The 26,102-nt window shown below is 39.3% G+C and overlaps 1 protein-coding gene across 1 annotated transcript in view; it reads right to left on the bottom strand.

Moving 5' to 3' along the window:
• Positions 1-26,102, bottom strand: part of MED27 (mediator complex subunit 27) — an 81,227-nt gene that overhangs the window by 16,863 nt on the left and 38,262 nt on the right. Inside the window, exon 4 of the mRNA XM_057371584.1 lies at positions 9,746-9,839. Within this exon, the coding sequence (XP_057227567.1) occupies positions 9,746-9,839 (94 nt within the window). The remainder of the gene's footprint in view (positions 1-9,745; positions 9,840-26,102) is intronic.

Genomic DNA, 26,102 nt, shown 5'->3' with positions numbered 1-26,102 from the left:
TTAGAGAAGAACAATTTGAAAGAGGAATCGGACTCCCCTAATGCTGGCTTGTGAAAGCATGCCATGAGTTTAATGGAAAGCATTTTCTGTCCAATAAAAATGTAAAATTATTTCAAAGGAAACTACAGCTTAAAGTAAAAATGTTACATTTTCAAAGGTTTCATTTCCTTCTGTGAAAGTGTTAAAGTGCAAAGAATAAAACTAGGATCATGGAAAATATAGAGGGTCAGCCAGAGTATAACAACAGAAATAAAACTAAATTGTATTATTGACAAAAATGCAATAATGAAGGCATTTTAATCTAAAAATCAATTTACATTTCAAAGATGAACTTGCACTTCAATACAGTTAAGATGTGTTCCTAACAAGAATTCTGTCTTTGTAATCTGTTATACAGAGATTATTAGAGAGCTTTTCCTCAYCCACAAAAGCATAAAACGAAGATAAAAAAGAAACAATTAGCTCATTTTAATATTTCCCAACCAGCAGTGGCTCATTTTCTGCCAGTGTTCCAACATTTCATCCTGTATAGGTGAACACACCCTAAAACAAATGTGTTTTTACTGCTGACCTCAGCAGAGCAATCCACACCCAAARGAATCAGTCAATTCACACCTTTATTGATCTGTTGGATGTGATTCCTTTGTAACTTCTGCTAATGACCTGACCCCCCAACTCTGCTCCAACACCAGCAGCCCCAGCTGAGGTGATTTTAATCACTCCAGAGCAGGACARAGGCACAAATCCTGGAAAGAACTGGTGACAAGCCTTTGGCATGGGACATGGAGAGCTCCAGGAGTCTGGAGGACAGGGCAGGATGAGTTCCCAGCAAGAGARAGGACAGGGGAACAACAAGGGGAGACAATGACAGCCTTCAGGCAGGCAGGCTGCCAGGCACAACACTGCAAGAACATAAAAAGTGGGTCAGAATGGGTAATTTCTAAAAGAAAAATGTTGAAGGTTGAAGGACAGGAACTTGTATCGAGGCCGGAGCCATGCACACACCAGGAACCACAAACATATATGGAAACACCATGTTCTGCTTCCAGGCACTGTGAATTTTGGTTTAAATCGAGTACCTTTAACAAGACGTAGCTGATCTGCATATACAGGAAATTAGCAGAGTTATTTCAGCACCTATCACTGTATTAACCGAGTTAAAAATGCAAAGTCATGACCCAGAGGTGTCTAATCTGTGATGCTGATCACCCACTGGAATCACAGAGTTTTGTCATAGCTGCTAAGAGGAGGAAATGAATAAACCTTGGAAAAGTTGCCAGCACATTTAGAGTTAATGGTTTTCAATTTATTTTTCTACCTTATTAAAACTGGCACTTCAGTGGGATCTTGGTCTGCTGAGAGAACAGACTTTTATTTATAACTTCCCACTCGGCATCAACCATACATAATAAAATTAAAAGGAGGAAAAGAAGACATTTTAAAGAAATTTAAGAATTTTAAAGAAGACATTTTAAAGAAATCTTAATGGAAGAATAACGCTGCCCTATAACCCAGACCCAGTTTCATGTACAATATTTCCTATCCCATCACCTTCACATGCTTTCATTGATGCTCCCTTCTTTCCTTTTTCTCTTTACATTGTGCATTCATAACATCTCCCATTGCTGCCAGGTAGAAATAAATCTGAGGTTGATCTGCAGCCTGTGTGGGATGTTCCTGAAAATCCTCAGTCTGATCTGTGGAACGTAACAAGCTGAAAAATCCTGTGTGTGGCACTCCAGCTTGCTGGAATAAACTCACTGCTGCCCTCAAACCTCCTCTCCACAAGATTTACCTGCACCAATGTTTCTGCATTAGCTCCCTGCACTTTTCCAGKTGATCTGACTTCATACCCTTCCAGTGGTTCACTCCATAMTTCCAGAATCTACCAGAGMACTSAAATGTCACATCCTGCACYATRTYCARGACAGCACCTTGATCAYCCAYTTGCCTGATCATCAAAATTCAAAATTCCTGTCTCCTGCAGTGTAAGGAGCTGGGCAAACCCAGCCTTACCTGGGCACCTCAGACCATAAACTCCCTCAGAAAGGCTCTCCTGCTTCACTCCCCCCTTACAGAGGGCACCCAGACACCCGGAATTCCAAACTTTGGCTGGGTTGGTGCTGTGCTGTCTGAATTAGCTCTTACAGTGCTCTGTCACAGGCGCAAAAAAGTTTCCTCTTTTCTACCACACTTGTYTTGACAAGGGATTCCTGCAGATTTTACAGTGGCTGGAAGAGAGACTGGGACTTTCAGACAATTTCTGTACAACTGTATCATTAGTTAAGCCTGACAGAAGCAAGAATTTTGTAAAAGAGTAGCTCAGAGAAATTACAGTTCATCATTTTAACAKCACTGAAAGAATGAGGGTAGTAGTACAAAGAATGAACAACAGCCTGTCACCAGCCTGGAGGATGCTGTTAGATGTGGAAGCCAAAAGCATGCTCCACAGCTATTTTCAGGGTGAAGCACATTCCATACTGTACCCAGCAAATGCAATGCCCTTTAGTTTTTCCTCCAGTAATCAAGATTTGTAACTATTTCCAGCGCTTAATGTTTTTGTTCAACTCTGCTGTATTTTACAAATCGTGTTTTTCAGCAGACCATTTGCTTCCAATCCCTGCTCAAGCTGGCTGTTCTGAGCCTGTGTTCAGGAAAGGTCTATGTATAAAATGTAATTTACACTGATAGTCACACAACTGTGTCCCCACAGATCACCTGGAAGAAGGTAATAACCAACTAATGGCTTTGGTAAATCGGTAATTTCATAGTTCTACTCCGAGCTCCACGAGTGCAGGTCTCTCCTGGAGGTCCAGACTCACCCAGATGGGCACTGAAATGTCCCTGCATTTCCACAGGTACCAACTGAAAGAAATTTCTTTCCTTATACAGCAAAGATACCTTTCAATGGTGACAAAAAGGCAACAATTTCCTTTCTAWGCCAAGTTTTCCTATTAAATTTCAACTCCTCCTGTCGATATCCTGTTAAGACAGCACTTGGCTTTTTAATATTTCGCCTGAAGGATATATGCCAACTCGTCCTTGATGTAGAAAATTTTAATTCAAATCAATACATGTACAAGGTCACTTTAAAATTCAATTAATATGAATGAAAAAATATGCCCCACAGTTCTGCGAGCTGAAAATGGAACGGTTGCAAGTTAAATACTTCTGTAGCTTCTGTTTTGGGCTGTGTAATAACAATGTACTTCTAACTTCCTTTTAACTAAAGTGTACTAAATTCAGACAGTTAAGTTATTCATAAATCCCCTGCTTCCTAAAATGGCAAGCCCCAGAAGAAGGTAGGACAGGCAGCTGATTGAAATCTGCAATATTATGCAGCTTTTCTGACAAAGACATATAAAATAAAAATCTTCTTGAAATATCCCAGTTTTAAAAATATTTTGTCTATCACCAAGATAAATCTCAAGGAGCATCTGACAGACACAGTATGCCAAGAAAGGGAGAGGGGAAACAGAATAATCAGGGAGAATGACTTAGATAATTTCTTGTAAGACTGCTAAAAAAAGTTCCCATTTAACAGCAGTTATAAACAGAAAATAAAAAAATACCTTTCCAAGTAAATCAGAATCAGGGTCCAAATGAGTTTACCAAATGTAAAGGATCAAAATTAATTTACCATGCCAGAACTCTGCCTGAAGGAAAGAGTTTGAAATCCCCCCTTTAATTTTGCCTTCTCACTGAAACTAATATCAAGTGAAATGCCCTTTTATGAACCATTTAAACAACACATTAACAAATACTCTTTCTTAAAATTTACTGAAGTTTGATATCAGGAAAATGTATGCTGACAACACCAAGCTCCAMCACTTTGTGAAAAATTCCCAAAGCTGCAGATTTCCCCCCAGCATTCCAGGGAATTTGCTGCTGATTTGAGCTGCAGATGCTCTGCAATGCAGAGCTAAAAGAAAGAAAACATTATTTTCAGTTAACATGGGCACCTCCCCTCTTCTATAAAAAGGAGCACAAGGGTGTGTGTGGTTTTGATTCACCTCAGAAAGAAGGCAACATCCAAGGATGCTGCAGATTTCCAGCAAAAGGCCAGACACCTGCTCCCTGCCATGGAACCAGCCAGAAGCTCGGCCTCCCACTCACAGATCCTTCTTACTAATCAGTACAATGCATGGAAATCGTGTTTATATAGCTGAAAAAAGAGATTTAGCATTAAAAATAAAGTTAAAAAACCCCCAACACACAGACTTTCAACTAGATTTTCTCATTTTTTATGTCTCATCTGCTGCTGGTATGGCTGCGTTTTCCCTCACATGCTCATTATTCTTTAATGATGCCTATTTGTAAATAGCAAGATAAGATGCAATTAAGCCATTAGAGTCTAAATAAACAAACATACTAATTAGGTTCTTTACAAGGATTTCTTTTTTTATGCAAGGGCTGGAATTTACCTTTCATTAGTCTAACCTAATTGCAATAGTGCCTGATAAAAAGTCAACATAAATGAAGGACTTTAAATGCTTTCCCCATATTAAGGATGAGTTGGCTCTCTTCTCTCGGTAACATTCCCTATTCTCTTAATAAGGAATAAAAATTGGCACAGGAATATTGTTCCAGGTTCAAGGACAAATTTTGCCAGTGGCCACTCACACTTAGGGAAGGGTCACACCAGTCCAGCACTGCTACAGAAGATAAAACAGATTTTGTCTCTTTTTTCCTTTCTAAATTAGAGCACAMCAGAAATTTTACAAAGATGAAAATCTGATCTTCCACACTATAWATCTATGGGAATATCAATACACACCTGAGAGCTTTGGGCACAGCAACCCTGTGGAGGGAGCAAAGCTGAGRACATTTCTCACAGGTCTTTCACTACCTTTCTCTACTCCTGTTYCCTTTTCCCAAAGGAAAAGTCTCTTCTTCATCTTCCAAATTTCACTGCACAAGCAGAGAATATTGTACAATTTACTTGCCAACCTCTGCTCAGGTACTTGGTTAATTCAAGACATTCTTTCCTTGCACATGTCACCTCACACACTGCTCAATGYCCTTTAAATGCTGATTTTAATGCTTTTTAAAGGCTGGTTCTCCATCTTTGGGCACAACCTGTGAAGCTGCAGCAGTCACGCGTCCCACTGACAGCTCAGGAGTGATTCCTCCAGCTCACACGGGATCCTGAAACATCCCAGGAGCTCCATCAAACATCAAAACGGAGCTACTGCCTCCAAGGCAGCAAATCCCTAAATGAATATTCATCCCATGAGCCTAAAAATCAGGGCCCTGAGCCACCAAACGTGAGCACCAGAGCTACATCCYTCCCATGAACTTTGCTTTTATCCCAATAACCCACCCAACAGGTGAAAAGGAATGCTCACACTGCAGAGCACTTCGAAAATTAAGAAATTGTTTTGGAAATAACAGTAAAGAATTGTTCCCAATCAATACATCATCGATATTGATTTCAAATCAATTTGCAAATCCCCCCCTGCTCCTCTCAGTTCTCCACCATTGGAGTCTCAAACACAGAAATCAGCCTGGTGCCTTTCTTAATGGCAAATAATACATTTCAGCATCCATTTYCCCCACAAAAATACGAATGGCTTTATGTAAAAACACTAATAAACAACAATGAGACACAAGGAATTATTCAGTTTTGGGAACAGATGTCTGGTGTATTTGCAATTAATACAACCCACTGCCACACAATCAGACTGCTTCAAATGCCGGGAACAAGATCTGAAAGTTCAAATGCAAATGTGTCTGGTTTTAAGGAGAATGAATAAAACTGTATAAAAACCTGCTTCATATTTTTATATGACAGATCTATTAAAAATCTAGGCAGCAGTATGAATTCATAAAAATTAATTTAGCAGCAAAAAATTTTAAGATAACCTGGAAAGAAGAAATCATGATTTCTGCCCTGAGTTTGGCAGAAACAATTCAGTTTTTCAGGTTGGAAGTTACTTATACATATCATTATGATCTGGAAACAGAAATTACAGAAAACAGTTCAATTAACTGCAAAAAATATTCACTCAGTGCRTGTAATTTCTGTAGTAGTTCTTTATAAATATTTGGGATAAAAAGAATTTAAAGACCAAGTAGCTCCCAGATGTGTAAAAGAAAATAAGCATTTTCCCCAAGTAGGACTGGTTGGGTATATGACGATAAGGAATTGGTACTTTTCTGCTGGAAAAGTAGGGGGTAAAGTTTTCTCAAATATTTCTGATATTAATAAATGAATTGTACACAGGATCTGTTTCACACAAAAAATACTCTGGATTTTGGCAACAGAAGGTGTATGAAACAATCATGAAATAATTTGATGGTGTGATTAATATATTGAAAGAATAATGTATCTAGGAATGCAACTAATCATTCAAAAAAGAAGAAAAAATCTAGGTATTTTCATTCATTAAAAATCAGTTAATGTTTTCTTGATATACAAGATAAGATTTATCTGTTTACAGTTCCTGGCATTTAACCAACAAAATCTCACAAAAACCTTAAGGAGTCCACAGTTCCCTGTGCTGCTGCTGGAAATTAATTTTGCATAACACARTTATTAAAGCTGATACAATTCTATGTTTAGTCTATTTTATACATCGTGCGATTAAAAGATTAATTGAAAAATCACCGGTGAAGATTGGGATTAAGCAGCACCTTGAAATGCCACAATAAACTGCTTTTAAAATCAGCCCAGGATCTCRCASAGCTCTGAAAGGTTTCAATTATTTATGTGTTTGGCCTGTGTAGCATAAATCCAGACTAATGAGGAACAATTGCTGTGTATAAATCTAAAGCATAAAAAACCTCCTCATTGTCTGGAGGAAGCAGCTTATTTCTCTCACAGAAGTTTGCAGCTTCTGTTTGACCAACAGGCTCRCACAGCTCTAATTATTACAGAATTCTAGAATTGTTAGGGTTGGAAGGGACCTCTGGAGATGATCCTGTCCATCCCCCTGGCAGGGCAGGGTCACCTGGAGCAGGTGCCACAGGAACACATCCAGGTGGGTTTGGAATGTCTCCAGAGAGGGAGACTGCCCACCCTTCCTGGGCATCTGTTCCAGAACTCTGCCACCCTCAACATAAAGGAGTTTATCACAGAATATTCTGAGGTGGAAGGGACCCACAAGGATCACTGGATCCAACTCTGATGCGAATGATCCATAAAGAGATCAAACCCACAACTGTGGCATTACCAGCACCATGCCCTGACCAGGGGAGCTCATCTTGGTTATTCCTCACTCTGAAGTGAAAATTTACGGTTTCTTTTAGTTTATGGCCACAGCTCCTTGTCCTGTCTCTGCATACCACCTAACAGAGTCTGGTACATCCTCGRACACCCCTTGGAGATGTTTATATGGATTGCTGAGATCCCCTCTCATCCTTCCCTTCTCCAGACTAACCCRGCCCAGCTCCCGCAGTGTCTCCTCATCACAGAGATRCTGCAGCCCCCAAATCCCCTCCGTGCCCTGCAGGGCCCTCTCCAGCACTCCTTGTCCTTCCTGAAGAGAAAAAAATCTTCTTGAACCACCCAGATGAAACTTTAACAGTGCAAGTCCCACCTCTACAAATTAGAACATAACCTGTTTCCATGTGTACATGAAGTTGTAGAGTCTGGGGCTAAAACTCTCTCTCTCGGTTCTTCTTCCTGAAGTTAATTTGACAAAGGCCATGAAGTTTCTGAAGTTTCAAAGAGTCTCTCAGGCCTCCTTTCCCCTTCTTCCCCATCTCTCTCCAATTATTTACRTATTTTTAATATGCAGATAGTGCTTACCAGCACCTTTGAAGAATAATGTATGGTTTTTCTCCAGTGGATGGAATGATGGAGTTTAAAAATGTCATAAAAACCAGACCTTTGCATCAAGGACCTTCCCAAGATGCCAGTGGTGTTATGAACAGTCCAAGGATGAGCTTGGTTGAGATGATACAATTAATTAATGAACTCTGGGCAAACAGTACAGCTGTGAAGTATTTTTAAAGAAAATGAGCATTATCTGAAGCCTTTGGCATGGTGGCAAACCACAGTGCTGCAGGGGAGCAGCTCCAGATGTAACTYGGGCTAAGTTCAGAGTGAGAAATCACAAGTGCTGAAGAAACCTCCCTCCTTCTGGGGGAGGTGCTCTTCACACTGCCCATCCTGCAGCACCTTTTTCATGGAAGGATCTGTGGCTGAAAACAGCRAAAGCTTTTGTAGCAGTCAGGGCCAGATGGAAAGTGCCATATTGGCAACATCAACTGAGACAGATGGGGAAGAGGGAAAACCTGGCTAAAATGAAAAATGATAAACCCATCACACAATCACATGCAAAAATACTTGAAAAACAATCTTTTTTTGATCTCTGATCCAAGGAAAATATGCATACCGCTGGTTCAACATGGGGCTGGGATCTTGTAGAAACAAAAATGTCCTTGATTTAGAGAGCAAATGCCTCATGGAATTCACGGTTACTGCTGGTGAAAGGCGCTTCCTGTAGTTACCACCCAACCTTGYTCCTTGGCACTCACATCCAAGGTAATCTGCCTTATTTCTTAATTGGGCATGAATCTTGAAAAACATCATCTATTTCCTGACCACCAAAAAAAAACCCACCAAAATGGAAGGTACTTCTGCATGCAAAGAAGGGCTCCATGAGAATGGGAAGCGTTTCAAAGTAAGGGAGCAAAACCAGACKTTTTTCTTTTAGCAAAATAGATATCACACAAAGTCAGCTTAAGAGGAAATGCAAAAACTTCTAAGACTTATAACTTCTTAAGACTGCAYTGATGAATCCCATTCTTTTCTGGAATACATTGTTCCACTTGGTGAATCCAACAATTGCAGATTAAATGTTTTAATGCCAGCTGTTTATTTTAACCTCTGACTCAGTTAATCTCTTGTGAGTTTGGGGCTGTTCAAAGAAAGTTASTAATGAGATGTTAGACAGTTGATTAATTAAAACTAAATACAATTAAAATAATTAAAAATTAAAAATCATCCCAGYAATAGTTACTACAGGGAAATTTCCGCGAGGAATGTGAGATGGAAAAGACTGAATTGGCCTCAGTTCTTCATCTGTGTATGTGGTGTATTTTCTAGTTTTATTTAAAATYTGGCAAAATATGGAACTTCTGCCTTTCCCTAGAAGGAACTCAGCATCCAACTGCCACATCATGAACTCCTTTTCCACGTTGCTGTCTTAGAGCTTTAAAGACTTCTTTTGCTGTAAGCACAAGAGCTGYCTGTAAAAATGGATGGGAACAATAGGCTCCTCTGCAATGAAATCTTGCTTGGTCAGGCAGAAATAAGTCGAATGTATTGGACTTGTTTATCTCAAATCCAGCCTTTACTGCTCATTTACTTCAAAGGCAAATTCTTAACTTCATCATATAACAGAAACTCACTGACCCAAGAGCAATGTGAACAGATTTAAATCATATTGGTTTCCTTCTTCTTTTCTTCCTCACAACRTTCTCTTCCTTCTTAATTATCATGATTAAGATTCACTCATTGCCAAGTGTGCTGAAAACCACAGTGGATATTTGAGTTTGTGCTCATATTTCTGCTATCACATTTAACAATAAAAAAGCCACAGATCTTTTGTTTAAAAGGGAAATTTTTTTATCACATATTTGCCTAAGAGTAAGAAAGATGTTACATTGCTGTGACAAATGAAGAATGATATGTTTCTGAAAAAAAAACTCCAAAACTTCAATAACCTGCGTTTTTTGGGAAGTAATTCAATCTGTTAAGAAAATCAACTCAAGGAGTTAAATGATCCAAACTTACCAGMAGCATTGCAGAGGTTCCATTTGGCCGGGAGAGCTGGATGGACATTTCAGGGAACATCCTGTCAATCCGACTGATCACATCATCCACGTACCTACAACCAAAGAGACRGCAGCATTAACACAGGGGCTCTCTCCCACACACTCACATTATAAAAACTAYGCTTTTAAACAATCTTTATCCTTTTTACAGTTATCCTTTTAAAAATTATMCTTTTTTTTATTCATGGGACTTTCCTGAATCAATTTTTCTCTGATACCTGCAAGCAATAATTCAAAAAGTTATTGATAAGAGGAAACAAGCCAAAGCCCTCTGCAAGTTGTTTTGAAAATCAATTATTCTGCCCTTAAAAACACGCACTCAATTTTTAGTCCAAATCTGTCAGTCTCAAACTCCTGCCATTGTATTTCTATACTTTCTCCTCAGGGGGGTTGAAGGACACATGATTAAAATTACTCTCCCAGTGTAGGAATTCACAGGCTGTCATGTCCTTACTCTCTCGTTGATAAACTTAACAGATAAAGGTTTTATCAAAGTCTTCAGATGATTCTTCGGGGTGATTTTTTTTTTCTTGAATCACTCCAATTTATTTCATGCACTGGTGACTCTGAAATTGGTTGGTAAATTCCAGATGTTTCTCTGGAGCAATCAGACACAAAGGTAAAATAACATCCTCTCTGCTGGGTGTAATCCCTGTTTCTGCTGGCCAAGGTGAGCTGGCAAACACTTGTCTTGTTCCCTGGGATCAMATTAAGAGCTGACCTCCATGAACACTGCAAACTGCCCCCAGAACACATCATCCTGACCCACAGACRTGCCTCCCATCCTTCAGCCATTCCTTTAAATTAAAATCCAAACTTTAGCAGAGTTTACAGGACAGTCTGWATCATCTGTGCACTGATCTGTGCCCATTTACAAACTCTGCAACTCGATCAGATCCATGAATGAATTCTTAAATAAAACTGTTTTCATGCTAATCCACATATATGCTCTGAAAAATAGAGACTTTGGAAAAATTCGTTGCCTGAGTTAGATTAATAGTAAAACTAAAAAAAAACCTAATCATTTCCCTTTAATATGTTTAAACAAAGGCAAAAAAAAGTTGAATTCTTGCTCTTCAAAGTAATTCAGTTCTGATGTTAGTGCTAAAACCCCCTGAACAACAATGAGGTGCTATGCTCCAATTGCTACTTTGCAAAGGATTAAAACAATCAGAAAAAATAAAATCAAATCAGGAAAGCAACACCTCCTCAGCTGGTAAAGTCGGCTTTAAAAAGTAACCAAAGAATGAAACGAGTTATGACAATTTTGCACAAAACCCTTAATCCCCACTTGTCATAGTGCAGAAGAAAGTTCCCCCATTCACTGCAATGACTCATTAACACTTGCTGCTGATAAGCAAAGCCAAAAACATCCAAAAGCCAAGAACTTCCTCAGCACTGGGAAGGAGGAGGCGCAGCAGACACTGCTCCAGGAGGAAAAAGCCACACATGGACGGCACAAACCCAACTCATTTCAAACACCACTGAATCCCAGGCTGATTTCATCCAGCAGCAGAGTTTATRCTGCTTCATAAAAGCCATTACTCCAGGCTCTGCAAATAAATTAATCTCTTGTTTGTGGGGGACYAGGGATACAGGCAAGCAGAGGTTCTGTGCTTCTGAACATGTCGTGATGCAGATTTTTGCATGGCTTAAGTTTTCCAATTTGCCGAGCAATGAGAAGTTAAAAACAAACAAAATAAGAAGTTGCATAAAGCAAGACACTGACAGTGCATTAAGGAAGGAAAATTCAAGTAATTTTAAATCATGTGAACAACAGTTGGACTCAGGCATTTAATCTGCTTACGTCCTTCTGAAATCCCAGCGGATATGTACACTCATCCTTTGAAAACAGGATCCAGGCTGGTCGGAGGTAATCAATTCTTCAAAGTCTTTCTTACATATTATTATTTTTACATTTAAAACTTGTCTTGACCACGAGGCTTAAAGCCTGATTCAAACCCAAYTGTCACCTTGTGCTACCTGAGCAGTGCAAGGCAGAACAGGGAACTCACAGGGTTGTGAAATCTTCCCTTGAAATGAAATCACACATATAGCAAACCAGAAATCTTCTCATTTGCATTAACCACCTTCTGCAAGCACTTAAAGGTGAGTTACTGTGATTTTTTGGGCTTAGATGMCTATTACTTTTGTACTATTTTCACAGAAGGAAAATTAAAACCATGTGCTCCAGAAAATGTGATGCTTTACTTTGGCAGCTCTATCAGGACCATCCACACAAGGAGCCTTTTCCTTCTCTTCTCAGTCAGTGGGATGTCAGAGAAGACCCCAGACCAACAGGAYAACAGAGCATTGATGTACACAGCAGTGTTTTGTGCCCCTATGCCTTTTTCCAAGCAGACATCAGGCTTTCCTGAGTCTCAGAACAGMAAGATTCTTCCAAGATGCATATATAATTACTCAATGAGCCTGACTGCATTGTGGCCTCAAATATAAAATGACAACTTAATCTATGGCAAAATTCTTCCATAGATTTGCCCTTCAGAGAGGACATCTGGTAAAACATCTTGTGAAGGGATGGACACAAGAAATCAGACGCAGCAAAGGAATGTAAAAGCGTAATTGGTGACGACTTYAGAGAAAACTGAGGACCACATGATAAAGAAGAGATAAAGTGCACCCCTGAGGCTGTCTGGAAAGAGGAACGGAGGAAAAAACTGCTGTCTGGAAGTTATTTTGTAGAACTGAAATACATAAATTTAGCGCCAAAATACGCACTTACAAAATTTATACATCTCTGTCCAGTTTTAGCTCAAAAACACGATAGCTCCTATTTATGTTACAGAACCTCTTGCCCAGTCTCAGAGAAGCAAACACTTGAGGATGGAGAAAAGTCTAATTTTACTTTGCCAACGAGCACTTCTAACTTCTGACGTCCTTTGCACGTCTGAGTTTTCTCCTACATACAAAAGGGGATGGTTGGAATGAGCATTTACAAACCCAGACGAGAAAATGCAAAGCGGGGGAAAAGCAMATGGCAATAGATTTGCTCCAACACTTGGCCTATTTTCATCCTGCAAAAAAGAAATTCATGGAATTCTCAGAATTAAAGAGAAGCCGAAATTTTATGTACTAGAACAGGCATTGTTCCACCTACAAAAGGTTGAAGAGAGTGTCTAGACAAACTCCCTCCCCATCGCTTCTCTGGGATGCAAAGGTTGCTCAAAAAGATTGTACCCAATAATCCCGGTATTACAACACAGAATTTAAACTCTTTACAGACAGAATTTCATATTATGAACTATCCTAGGTCTCCAAAAACCAAGACATTAACACTTACTTATTGCAACACCCTGAGCTAGTACCGTTCTAATCAAAAAAGCTTTAAGTAACTTCATCRGTGCCTGCATCCTAATCCAGATCCATATGCATCCCCTAATCCAGATCCCTTAAACATCCCACTCAGAAAAGAAWAACAGACTCAACCAACAGGACTTCACCTCACTAAACCTTCTCAAGTGCTAAAACAATTTCCCTAATGTAGTYTTACTGGTCTGAGGGAGGATTTTAAAAGCAGCTTCAACAGCAGGTTTGTTCCAACTTCTCTCTCCCATTTTTTCTTCTTCTTTCCTTTGTAACAGAGGTTCATAATTTTTAACGAGGTATTAAAATTTTATTTTAGACACAAAATCTTTACTCTAAAAAATGCTAATAGTATCATTCAGGGGTCTGCATGTGAATGTGCAGAGCCAGCCAGTCCATCAGATGCTTTCAAAGGCTGTCAACACCATAAACCAGCATTTTTATTTTAATACAGGAGAGTAATTTTTTCCACAAACACGCCAGATTATTATTACAAAAGTCAAAACAAAACAAATCTACTTCATGAAYATCAGCAATGACTGAAAGTAATTCAAAACATCACACTTCAAACAAAGTATTGTTATGAACACGCAGAAAAGCCAACAGTAGAATAAAGTAACAGAGATATTAGTTGAAAAAACTCTCTCCCATTTTACCAGTAAGTGTACACATAAATCCTTCAGTCCCTACTAGGGAAACAATGCTTGGAACAGGCAGAAAACACCTCKGAAGCCAGTTAGAGAATACTGTTTAGAAAGGCCTAATTATCTATGCAAAACACTCACCGAGAAGTTTCATGCTAAAACATCAGGTTGACAATGTAGAAATAAYTCAGGAACTATTTTTGTAGATAAATGGTCTTGTACCATCTCTTTGATTCACATAAAGGCCCCCCAAAAGACAGCARTATAGGAGAGTAATTCATTATAAATGCCTTTCAATTCCACACTGGACAGATGGCTTCGCTCTCTAATGTGACCTCTCTTTTAAAWTTTTTTTTATTTTTACTGGATTAGATCCAGCAATCCAGTGTTAGTGTGATGTTTAACAGCTTAGACAAGACTTAAATAGCATTTATCCCACACAGTGTTTCGCTTGCATGCTGTTCATTTTTTCCACTCAATACAACAATTTAAAGACTAGAAATAAAGGTATTAATAACAATTTTCTGGGGAGGTCTTTTGGAAGAGAGAAAATTTTGCTAAATGATCTTGGGAAGATGGAGAAAAAGAGAGAAGGGGGAAAAATACACATTTGCAATATGAAAGAAGTTAATCTTTCCAATACACTCAGTAGAAAACACCACACAAGACGAAAATAAACTCTACAATTTTGCTGAATCTGGATTCATGATATTCTGGAGAGCAACAGGGGATACTCTCCACACATCCTCTCACTTACTAGCGCAGTATTTACTTGCTCACAGATTGATTTTTTTTTTTTTTTTGGCTTTCAGTTAGTATTTTCAACCCAGTTAATAATTTCTTTTCACATGTGTGGTATTTCAGAAGCATGAGCTGGCCCTGCTGCACATGTTGGGTTGGTTGCTGAAGGCATCGGGGGACAKCATTTTTCTGCACTCATTCCAAGACCCACAGAAAGCTATTTTTTTGCAGAACCAAGACTCAATACACAACTTAAAGCTTKTAGCAGCAGCAAGATTTAAAATATTATACACTTCATAAAGAGATTTAATAGTTTTCAGGCAGCCTGATTAGAGAAATAGTATATTTTAACACATCCAGGGTAATCACATTTCTAGTCTGATTTATTCATCACGGAATTTAAGTTTTAATTTGATTCAGCTACCTGCTAGGCAAGTCTCTGCAGGTAGCAAATTCAAGTTGATAGAAAGCTTTTCAGAAGCATCAATTAACAATAGTTATTAAAACAGTGACCTCTGCCAGCTTTGGTGAGATGACACTTCCTGCTTGGATAGGCAATGAAGAGCGTGAAAAGAAAATTCAACACCACTCACGCTGAGAAAGCGACTTCGAGTCTCAAGACTAAATGAGACAGCTGGCACCATCCCTGACATCTGTACAACAATCCTGCAAGTCTCTGCCTCCTTTCCCATATTCCACAGGTTCCGCGTTTGTTTTTTTTTTTTTAATTATTGTTAATGCAGGCTTTTGCTTTTCAGTTCTGTAGAACCTCTATAAACTGCTCATGTTTCCTGGCTCCAGTACTAAACTCGCTTGTTTTGAGCAACTTCTCCTCCAGCACTGAGTTTCCTTGCCAGGCTGTTTTCTCATAAAGTTTTTAACACCGTCCTCTTGTCCTTTCTAACAAACTGCTTCAGCAGTTTCCTCTCTCTTCTCACCCAATTTCCAAGTTTCTCGTGCTGGAAGATTCCAGCCAGGATCCTACTGGCTCATCTTTCTCTTCCCTCCTCATCTGCACATCGACTTGGTCTCTGCTACTCCTTCACTGCCTCTGTTCCCGCTGTAAAATCTTTATTCATGACACATCAAGAAGAAAAAAAAATGTTCTTTCAAAATAACTAACTGACTTCTAACTACCAGGAGGTGAGGTGAGGGCAGAAGGAGCAAATCTGAGCTGTACACAGCTCTTCAGTCTTGGGGCTAAGGTACAGAATGAGCAGAAGGGAGGTTCARCACTGGAGAGTGCTGGCATTATGAATCCACAGGTGTGGAAGGAGTCAGGATGTGTGGGCTGCAAAGAACTTATCTAAGACACCTCAAGCGTAGGCATTAAGGAACAAATTTGCTAAGATTCATGACCAACTCCACTCCACACTTAGAAGGGAGACAAGACACATTTGAAACCTGACACAAGGCTCACTCCCATCCATTCTTACAAACCCCCTTGTTTTCAACTTTGCTACGGATGTTTTTTCGGTCACAGAGGAATTATGTCTTATTATTGAGTGGATGCAAAAGATTAAGTTATGTGCCTAAATAGTCTAGCAGTGTTTACACATAAACACAGGGTGGTCTGCTGCACAAGCATATGCACACAGAGCTGTATCAAACACTCACCATCTGCACTTCTYGCTCACAAAAGGCCAAACCTGGTACAGCACTTAAGGATGCATGTGAAATCGTTTGGACAGTTCTCCAGAAGCCAAGACAGAGTGTTTAAGGGTTGGATTTACAAAGACATTTAGAAACCTGAGGCTGTGATTCAACAATTTTCAGGCTTCAGCACCAACAGTGACATAAGGCACTGACACATCCCCTCCTGCACAGCGTTCAGCCCCCWCAACTGTGCTGTGCTGGAGGAGCTGGAGCTCACAACTGAGCTGGCTTAGGAAAAAAAAAAAAAAGTATTAGTTTAAATCTAAACCAGTTTGATGATTCAACTCCCTAYTGAACAGTGTGCCAGCACAATTCCTGCTGGCACTATACCTCATGGGCTAGGAATRGTGTACACTGGGGTCATTCTATTACAACAATAAAATATTGGTTTATGGTAAAATGTTGTTATTTCAACGGCATTGTTTATACAGCAAACACAATTGTGAATTCTTCAGTGCCACCGTGAGTCCCCTGCTAAGTGAMGTGGTGCAAACCTGCCTGGAATGTCCTCAAAGGTCTGAGCTGACAGTGATTGCACAAACGAGCACAGGCTCACCTGCTGAAAGCTTTTGGAATGCAAACCTGCTCCTGAATCAAACAGTCTCTGGACATCTGCACATTTACATTAAATATGAACAAACACCTCTGTAACACACTCTGAAAATATATATTGACAGTGCACACTTTGTTTTTTAGGACTGAGCAGAAAGACACCTGTTCATGACACTGAATTCCAGTGCACCACCTTAAAAAAAGTAACTTTTATAAGGAAAAGTTTGTTACAAATAGAAACCTTGCAGCCCAATTCCCAGGGCTATTTTATTATAGCAYTGAAATAGCTTTCTTTGTACTTCTGCAGAATGCTCTTCCAAATGCTTTTAATTCACAGCAGTAATCATGAGAGGAATATGGATATTAGAATGTGTGAAAACTGGTTAACAAAACAAGCATGCATCTACTTTACAGTCATCACCAGGATCCTGCCTGAGCCTGCACTGCTCTGTGCTTTGTGGAAAGCATTAACCCCTTTCTACACACCTTGAGAGGAAAATCAGCCCTCCTTTAACCATTCAGCATCAATGGTAAAATAATTTCAGAACTGAAACTCCACAGCAAGTGTATTGTTTATATTTCCACTTCTTTATGAACAAGATGTTGCTCCACAACCCAGCCATAAATGCTACCAGGAGTAATCTCCAGAGGYCTGGGTAAGAACCCAAATTATTACGTCAGTGTTTATCTACAAAGATGGCTCTTGAATTACTGCTAACTTGTCAAAAAATTTGTGGCCCGGAGCTGATGCTGAGCTCGGTGAACATTTGAGGGTGCTTTGACAAAGGCCTTAAATAAGGCACCCAGTTCAGTCCTGGTCCTAGGAAATGTGATGGGCTGCAATGGTTTTTAGCCCACCTGCCCTGCACTGACCAGCTGATGAGACCCTGACACTGCATTACTGCACACTGAACTTGAGCTCAGCCTTCTCCAGATGCAATTCAGTATTTTATAACGTGTTATTTTCAGCTCTGCTATTGAAGATTTACTGCAACAGCAAAGCCTTCTCACTCTCTTTCTCTGTGCTTTATTTCTCCCTCAACAGAGCAGAAATTACAGTACTTACCTCCTTTTATGAACAGCAACAGATGATGCATGATACCTATTATTTATTCTMTACTTATGAGAAGCAGTGGGATTTTACCTTTGGGTGCAGCTGCTGATGAACAGGAAACACAGATGTTGTGCCCAGTTAGACCTTTTTATAGATTGTGCCTGACCATGAGAAGCACTGCTGGAGGGAAGAGATCTCAGTGACCACTGCTCYCAGGCACATCAAATCCCAGAACTCAGTGAAGGCATCACAAATTCCAGAGGCTGGGAGGAAGGGAGGATTAAAGGTCTAATCCTCTGGAGAATAGCTAGGATATCAAAACAGGAGAGCAGAGCAGACCATTTCACACACAGGACCAAAATACACAGAACTAGCAAGTAAAGACTCAAATTTTAGACCTCATYAATAGAKTTCAAACAGCYACTCAAARAAAAATCATCCACTTCAAGATCTAGGGATTTTAATCTTTAAAATTAAAAATAGTGGTAGAAACAGGCAAGTGTTAATATCACTAATTCTGAGGGTACTTAGGACACTTGACAGCAGCCTTTAAGGATCCTTAAGATCGATTTGTTCTGCAATTAAGAGGGAAGCAAAGGTGAAGAAAAAAGATGAGATGAGACGTAAATGTTGTACAGCCCACTGCAATTTATTACACAAGCTTTTACCCATTTCAACTTTTGTGATCAACTACTTTTAAGTTTTCTTGAGGGAATTTCATAATTAGTCCTGATTTTTAGCTCTTCAGATTTATGGTCTGGCCAAGTCCTTCGATCTGCCTGTGATACTACRGAGATAAAAATCTATCTTACAACTCAGAGGTTTATCAAAAGMCTCCTTCAAGGTCATCTTCACACTTCAGTAGAAAAACTGGAGATAACAAGTACAATTAGGCATTTACAAAACTCAAGACTCTCCCAGCACAAACATTTTAGGAGAGTGAAGCCCTTCAAAACATTATTTTATAAAAAATATGCTTTCATCACTTCTTCCTCCAGCATGACAAGCTGTTCTTTAGGTTGAGATTTTTTATAGGGCTTATGGAAATTAATTGYGTGGCTTCCGCTGAAAGTCAACGTGGGGGAGGAGGGCGAATTCCCTGGAGGAAATTCTCTGAGAAAAACTCTCCTTAAACAAGAAGGTTGGTTAAAGAAAGGGCTAAGCATGGCTGTAACTGCTGGGCTTGGTGAACACAGTCCAGACACCACAGCACCTTTTTGGCCATTTTCCCACTTTTGTAATCAGATTTCCTCTAATTTGTTATTTCCCCTCACACAAGGATCATGTGCAGCCCGAGTAGAGATCAGCCAGGTTTTAAGTTCACTGTAGCTTTGGAAATATTGAAGCTCTGAGCTGGAGTTTAAAGTCTTTCACGGGGCTGAGAGTTGGACTAGAGCCAAGTGCCGCAGTAAGAAATGCACAAGTTCAAAAATGTAATCCTGTACCTGCCTCACCTGACATCACCTGCAGAGCTTCMCTAAAAAGTCAGACCTAAACTAGCATTTATGCCAAATATATCTGAAGTAGAATAAGCCCTGCAAAATTACCATGGCTGGTGTGACCAGGGAGAAAAGCTCAGCCTACTAAAAAATAATAGGATTCAGTTTCTGTAGGTAGAATAAGAGAGAAGTGCCCAAGTGACATCCAAGGAACGAAGATTTCCTGAGGTAAATACAAATATGATAATTAACACTGCTTTGTTCCTAAATACATTTCCCTATCCACTTCATGAATATCAAGCCCAAAACTTGTGAAGAGCAAATTCCTTTAAGGAACATCACGCTGGTTACTCAAAGTAAAGAAATTCCAAATTGTCAGATAATTTCTAATCGTGAGTAGGTACAGATAAAAAAAGAAAAGAACAGTCTGTGCATTCACGGTCCTTTAGTAAAAACAAAGAAAAAAACAGACTGTCCACTGTAATGTCACAGAGTGATATAAAATAATCCACCTGTCCCTGGGACTGTGCTTGGTCACAAGCCAGGGTCTGGACTCTGCCAAACAACATCTCCAAARGGCTGCTAGAGAAGGGCCAATAAAACATTTCTTGCAGACCCTGCAGACAACATGAGCCTGATGAACCTTTTCTGATCAGCAGCCCCAGTGTCTGGCCTGTCTGTCAATGCCAGTGGCTCTCAGCAGGGAGTGGTTTATTATTCTAATAAGATGCTCCAATATAGAGAGGGTCAGCCCTGAATCGCTGCCATGAGAAGATTTAATTAGATTTTTACACTGACTAAAGACATTCCCTGCACACACACAAAATGCTAAATATGGAGATAAATGACAGCATATTTTAAGGCAAGGTTACTTTTGTTTTCTTTTTGTTTTAAACTTCCTGTTTCTATTTTTCCTTTTCTTGAGATAACTGTTTATGTTACAGTTACATTGTCCAAACTTAAAGGTTTTTTTGTGAAAAAGAGTTCAATAACTTTCTGATAAAAAAATCTCTAAGCAAACCTGCTGACGTATTCCACCTAATATAGAGCTCTGAAATTTCCTAGGAAAAGGCCTGAAAACCCACATCCAATTAAAAATTAAAAAAACCCAGCAAAACAACCCCAATTTGCTTCATCACAGAGTAAAACCCACAGAACAGTTTGATACTGAATGCATGTACATTATATGCCAATATATTATTGTTAATATTTCGTTTTAATTAAAAACATTCTGGATAAAAAAGAGAAATGGGCTCAGCTGTATTACTCCCCACAGCTGTAAACTCTATATTAGCAGACACAACGTTCATTAAGRGTAACCCCATATCAAAGATTTTTCTGAAAGCCACCAGAGGAACGTTGAAGTCAACCACGAGGGCCAGGGCTATTAGAGCTGTTTCAGTCATTAGGAAACCATTATCTCACATTCATGCTGCTACCAGGATACAGGTTCACCCAGTAACATGACAGCAAATTATATGATTAATTAGCTCCCACATAGCTACTGTGAGTCAACCAGTTGAAACTGATGCCCTACAGAAAGAGATAAAATATTACCAAATGGTAGCTACTGGCTCAAAAGATCTTCCTGCAGTTACATTTCCAAACATCAGTGAAACTGCAGATGTTTTAAGGGAGCTCTCCATCCAAGCATTCACTACTCACTGCACAACCAGGTTTTCCATATACCTTCCTCACACCAGCATTTTAAGGCACGTTAAGAATTTCAGCAGAAGGTATTTGAGGAATTTGCAAAACTCAGACCTTTAGAAACCAGTTTATACCCACACTTTCACAAAGCAATTAATCCAAAAGCCAACTGTTCACTTGCATAAGAGCTTTCTGGTGGAGGTTGATGCCTAAGACACCACAAATTAACTGGTTTTAATATATACCAGCATAGAAACAGATGATTCAATCATGGCACTGCTGAGAGATGCAAAAGCACAGAGCAGGAGAGAAATAAGGATATTGCAACACTCAGGCTTCAATATCAGAATCTTTATCCCYATCGATGACTGAATAAAAAACTGAGGGAAGGCAGCAATTGTGGAACAACAAAAAGAAATTAGTAGCAGCAGATAATATTTTAGTTGTAAAAGCAAAAATTATAATTGATTTTCTGTCTGTGGTGTTAAAGTTGCTATCATTGCTCTGAAAATAAATTTTCATTTAAAAAACATAATCACATGTTAAAATAGTTCTGCCTGGCATTTTCTGTCCACAAGYTCATTTTACAAGGGGGATACAACAGCCACCATTGCTCTGTCATGTCAAGAAATCCATTTCACTTCCTTAGGAACACCTAAGATTAGAAAGCATTAAACTTCCTTATCATCTACTATGCTGTACAATCATATTGCTGAAGAAGGAACCTTTTGTCTAAATGAAGAGCAACTTTCAAACTAGAAAAGATCATGGAAGCATCAACATCGAAACGGTTTTGAAGCCAAATTTCAGATTTTTTTCAAAAATCACACAACTATGATTTTAAATGCCAAGCACTCCTCCTTGCAGCACTCCTTTCACTTAACTCATCAGCTTTCACTGTGGGTTTTTTAAGCAGGCTACTATCATCTACATTATTACTTAATGTAATTTCTTCAAAAATACCTGTTTTCTCCTTCCATCAGCCACCACCCTCAAACCATCCTTCCCAAGGGTTCACAGGAATTGGGCTTTCAGCTCTTTTTAAGACCTGTCTASATGGCACACACAAATCTGTCATGAGCAAAAGCATCATCTTTGCTGAGCAACTGTCAAAATGCAAAAGCCAAAATGAAAGAAGGTTCTGCATGCAAAACAGGAAAGTAGAAAAGCCTGAGTTTTGGCTTCAGGGGAGTTCAGCTTTACAGGGCTATTTTGGACACAGATATTACATTCTGACTTAAAAMACATCAAAACCGTAGGGTATTTTTTACCACTCCTAGAGCACATTTGATTTTAATACCAAACACAGCAATCAGCAAAAGARCTCCACAATTTAGAGGCCACAGAAGTTTAGGCAGCTTGACACAGACTGACAGGCTCCAGCCAGGCTTGTGTGTAATTATTTCATGTGCTGGCACTTTGTCTTCCATCACTGCAACGAGCACCTAAAGGCAGGAACACAAAGGATACAGGGTAATACATCAGCACTCATTTATCACAAGGAATGCTGACAGTGGATACTGAGAGCTTCCTATTAGGCCCTGCAAGTAGGAATTATCTGGTCATTCATTCCTCACAACTGTGTCACTCCTGGATTTTGGATTTTTTAAAAAATTACCTGGTCTTGAATGAGCAGCAATAAAAAAATCCAGACTCTTCCCCTGGATGAAGGCATCTGCCATGTGGTTAATGCCTTCTCTTACCCCAGCTTTGTACCAACATTGTTTGAGTCACCCCCAGCATTCCTGCACAGTTTCCAGGGGAAACTGAGGCACAGAACCACTCAACTAAACAGTCATTTTCTCTGCAAGAACTCGTTTAGGAGTCTCTGGATCTTTAAGTGCTTTCAAACACACACATGGCACAGAATGAAAAGGCTGAACACCGTTCCACAATCACATTTTGTGAGAGATGGAATCAAAGSATTACAGGCAACAATGGAGCATAATGATCATACACAGAATACAATCTTTATTTCATTTCATTCCAGGTAAACTCAGCAAAAATTAAATAAATGATTCACTATTTCACTGTGAACTCATTGCCAAACTCTTACTTTCTTTCCCAAAACTGGATTTCAAAGAACGATCTTGAGCAACACAAAAGCATAAATTTAATTTCAATGCAAAAAYTGCTACATGGAGGTGCTTTTGGTTGCTAAAATTAGAGGGCTTACTACAGGATTCCCCTGGCCATGACTCAGACAATAAAGACACTTTCTGCAGCCACAGAAAAAAGTCAAAACCAAGTCTGCCAATGTTAACAAGGTCTTGTCTGTCCAGTTTTTGTTCCCTATGTCATCCATGCAAAGGTAAGAATCAGGTAAATACACAAATAATGAGGTGAATGCACCTATGTGAATTAGAAATGTGCATCACATTGTTAATACACTTATTTTCACAATAACACGCACACACTGCTGAGTAACATCACTGAAACTGAAAGGATKGTGTTACTCCTGTGTAGGTAAAAAAATTATTCCATCAGGAATAAAAATAACACAGAGCAGCACCTACAAAGGGATGAAAACTGAGTCACTTCACCCAGTGAAACTTCTAAAGGTTCCATTTTATTTATTTTTTTCCCACTGTCTGTTGGGAAAATGGGACGAGCAAAGTAAGTGTTACCAAAACACTTCAAATCATTATAAGTGAAGATTACATTTAGAGGAGAAAACTATGAAATCATCAGCTGGAATTTGCTACCTCAAGCTTTTTTCATTTAACCCATCCATGGGGTTGCTTGTAAACAYACAAAGACCCAGAGAATGCCCTAAAGTGAAATTAAAAAGTAATAACAGTTATTTTTAACAGCAGGTAAAGAAAGCAGAGCAAAGCAGATCTCCTCTGTACCCTCTGTATTCAGAAAGGACATTCAGGCACCCTCTCAGACCCCACAGTCTGGTCAGGAGCACAGCCAGAGCCTGGCATCACCACTGTCCCCAAGGATGGGGGCAAATCCCTGAGCTCCCAGGATGTCCCCATGGTGCAGTTCATCACTTGGGAAAACTTCACCCTTTGCAGAGTTACTGCTGAAACTACAGGGGGCTTTAATGGCCTTTGTTTCCAGGCACAATTTGCATTTTAAAGTTTTTTACTGTGACACACACCTAGAGCTTCCTCCTCCTCATGGCCACAGGGTTCCCATTCAATGTTCCTTTCATCCCCTCCCAGTTTAGCTGTTTTAGTTTTCCTCTCAGACAGACAAAGGTTACTTTGCAGAGGTACAAAAACAAAGCCATGAATGAATACACTCCCAATGGGCTTATATCACATCACATTACACAATATGATTATACAATAAAGCTGGTCTGGCTAAACCACCAAAATATAAAGATCTTCTCACTCCACTTTATTCCAGCTCTGCTCTTCCTCATCTCTGACAGGGGAATATACAACCAATGCAGATGGAAACACTTGCTGTAATGCATTTCTGAATTTGGCAAGAGGTAGTTTTAATTTATTCTTTTCAGATTGATTGTTTGCTGCAGTAAAGCAGCTTCAAATCCCCATCCCCCAAACAGCAAAGCTAAAAAAAAAAAAAAGAAAAAAAAAGGAATGGGGGGGGGGGTTTAAAGCAACGTTATTATAAAATCACAGCTTTAGCAAAAGCTTTGATATCAATATTAGGTTCATACARATTTCCTCTCTTATCTAGCTTGTTCTTCACTGTCTTAATTAGTTCAATCACACATAGTTTGTGTTCTTTTTTTTAAACTTTTTTTTTGACACAGAAACAAGCAGTTAAACTAGTATTTGCAGTCTTTAATTACACATTAAAATCTTCATCCTTAACCTTCTTTTTTACTGAAAGTACAGGGATTCCCTACAGTGCAATATTAATGTTCTGTTCTAAATGCTGCAAGGGCATCTTCTAATGGTTGGGACTGTGGAACAACTTTTAATTAATTGCCACCTTTTAATGGCACGGTTCTCACACAAACATTACCTTTAAGGCAAACATACATCAAAGAGTCAGAAATTTGCTCTTTTACAACAGAGCTGCGGTCCCCAGTAACTSTAAACTCACTAAGGGTCTGCTGCTCTGGGTCTGTGCATGTTCTGGAAACARCAGATCAAGGCTGGTACAGGGCCCAGAGTCTCCAAAAAGATTCATCTTTTTCACAGCGTTCCAGTTAATCTTCCCCAAAGTAGATGGGAACGATTTCAAATCGCTGTKTTTGGGCACACAGGGCTCCACATCACACTCACAGCAATCCTGTTTGGGGGATTATTTGTGGAATATGACAACAAAATAGCAACAGGCACCAGCYCCAGGTGCTTTTTGGCTCATGTCCCATGACAGGCACGTGCACAGAGCTCATCACATCGATCCACACTTCCAAAAAAAGCTCTACACACAGTTAGGAAATTGTCACATCTTAATTGGATGCACTCTTTCCTCAGTACTTGGTTAGAAGAGTTGTTGAAAAGTGAATAAATAGAACAGATTTCTCCTCCATGTTAAAATACTCTGTAAAGTTTTACATCACAACTAATGTTTGCTATCCAGAGAAGCTGTGGCTGCCCCTGGACCCCTGGAAATGTCCAAGGCCARGCTGGAAATGGCTTGGAGCACCCTGGGACAGTGGAAGTGACCCTGCCCATGGCARGGGGTGRAATGGGATGAGCTTTAAAGTTTTTTCCAACCCAAACCATTCTGGGATTCTTTAACGCATATTTCAGTAATTTACTATGGATAAAGCAACATTCAAGATCCTTGTGTTTTGTATGGATAGAAATTATTCTCCTGCTAACAAATATCATAAGGAATATTTAGTTTTAGTCAAAGTATTTCCTTTGGACAATCTGTGTTGATCAATGCCTGCTGGCTTTTTGTAATTACTTTGTAAGAAAATATGCAGCTGTATAATACTTAATGGAATGAAATTAAATTCAGCATATAACTACAGCCAAAAAAAAAAAGGATTGATTTGGCATAACAAAACAAAGATGATTACTGCAGAAACCCCTGCTGTCRGATATATCAACATATTAGGAGATTAAATCAAGATTAAAATGCTTAAAAGAATTGTGTTCCTAAAGATGCACAGCGAAGCTTTTGTTCTGTATCTTCGGTATCTAAGCATGTTACAAAGCACCAGAAAAGTTCCAAAGTTCACACAATACATAACAAGGGAACMGCACTGAAAACAAAGCAGAGACATCAAACAAATTAAGAGCACCTATTTTAAAATTTCCCTCTTCCACCAAAATAAAAAGTTCAACTGGATTATTCCATTTCTTTGTTGCAGCA

The sequence above is a fragment of the Malurus melanocephalus genome, unplaced genomic scaffold, assembly GCF_030028575.1.
Source record: "Malurus melanocephalus ecotype Western Australia unplaced genomic scaffold, MMel_1.1 scaffold_149, whole genome shotgun sequence".
In the NCBI taxonomy this organism is placed as follows: domain Eukaryota; kingdom Metazoa; phylum Chordata; class Aves; order Passeriformes; family Maluridae; genus Malurus; species Malurus melanocephalus.
Note: the sequence above shows the minus strand (reverse complement) of the source record. Positions and strands in the feature narration are given on the sequence as shown.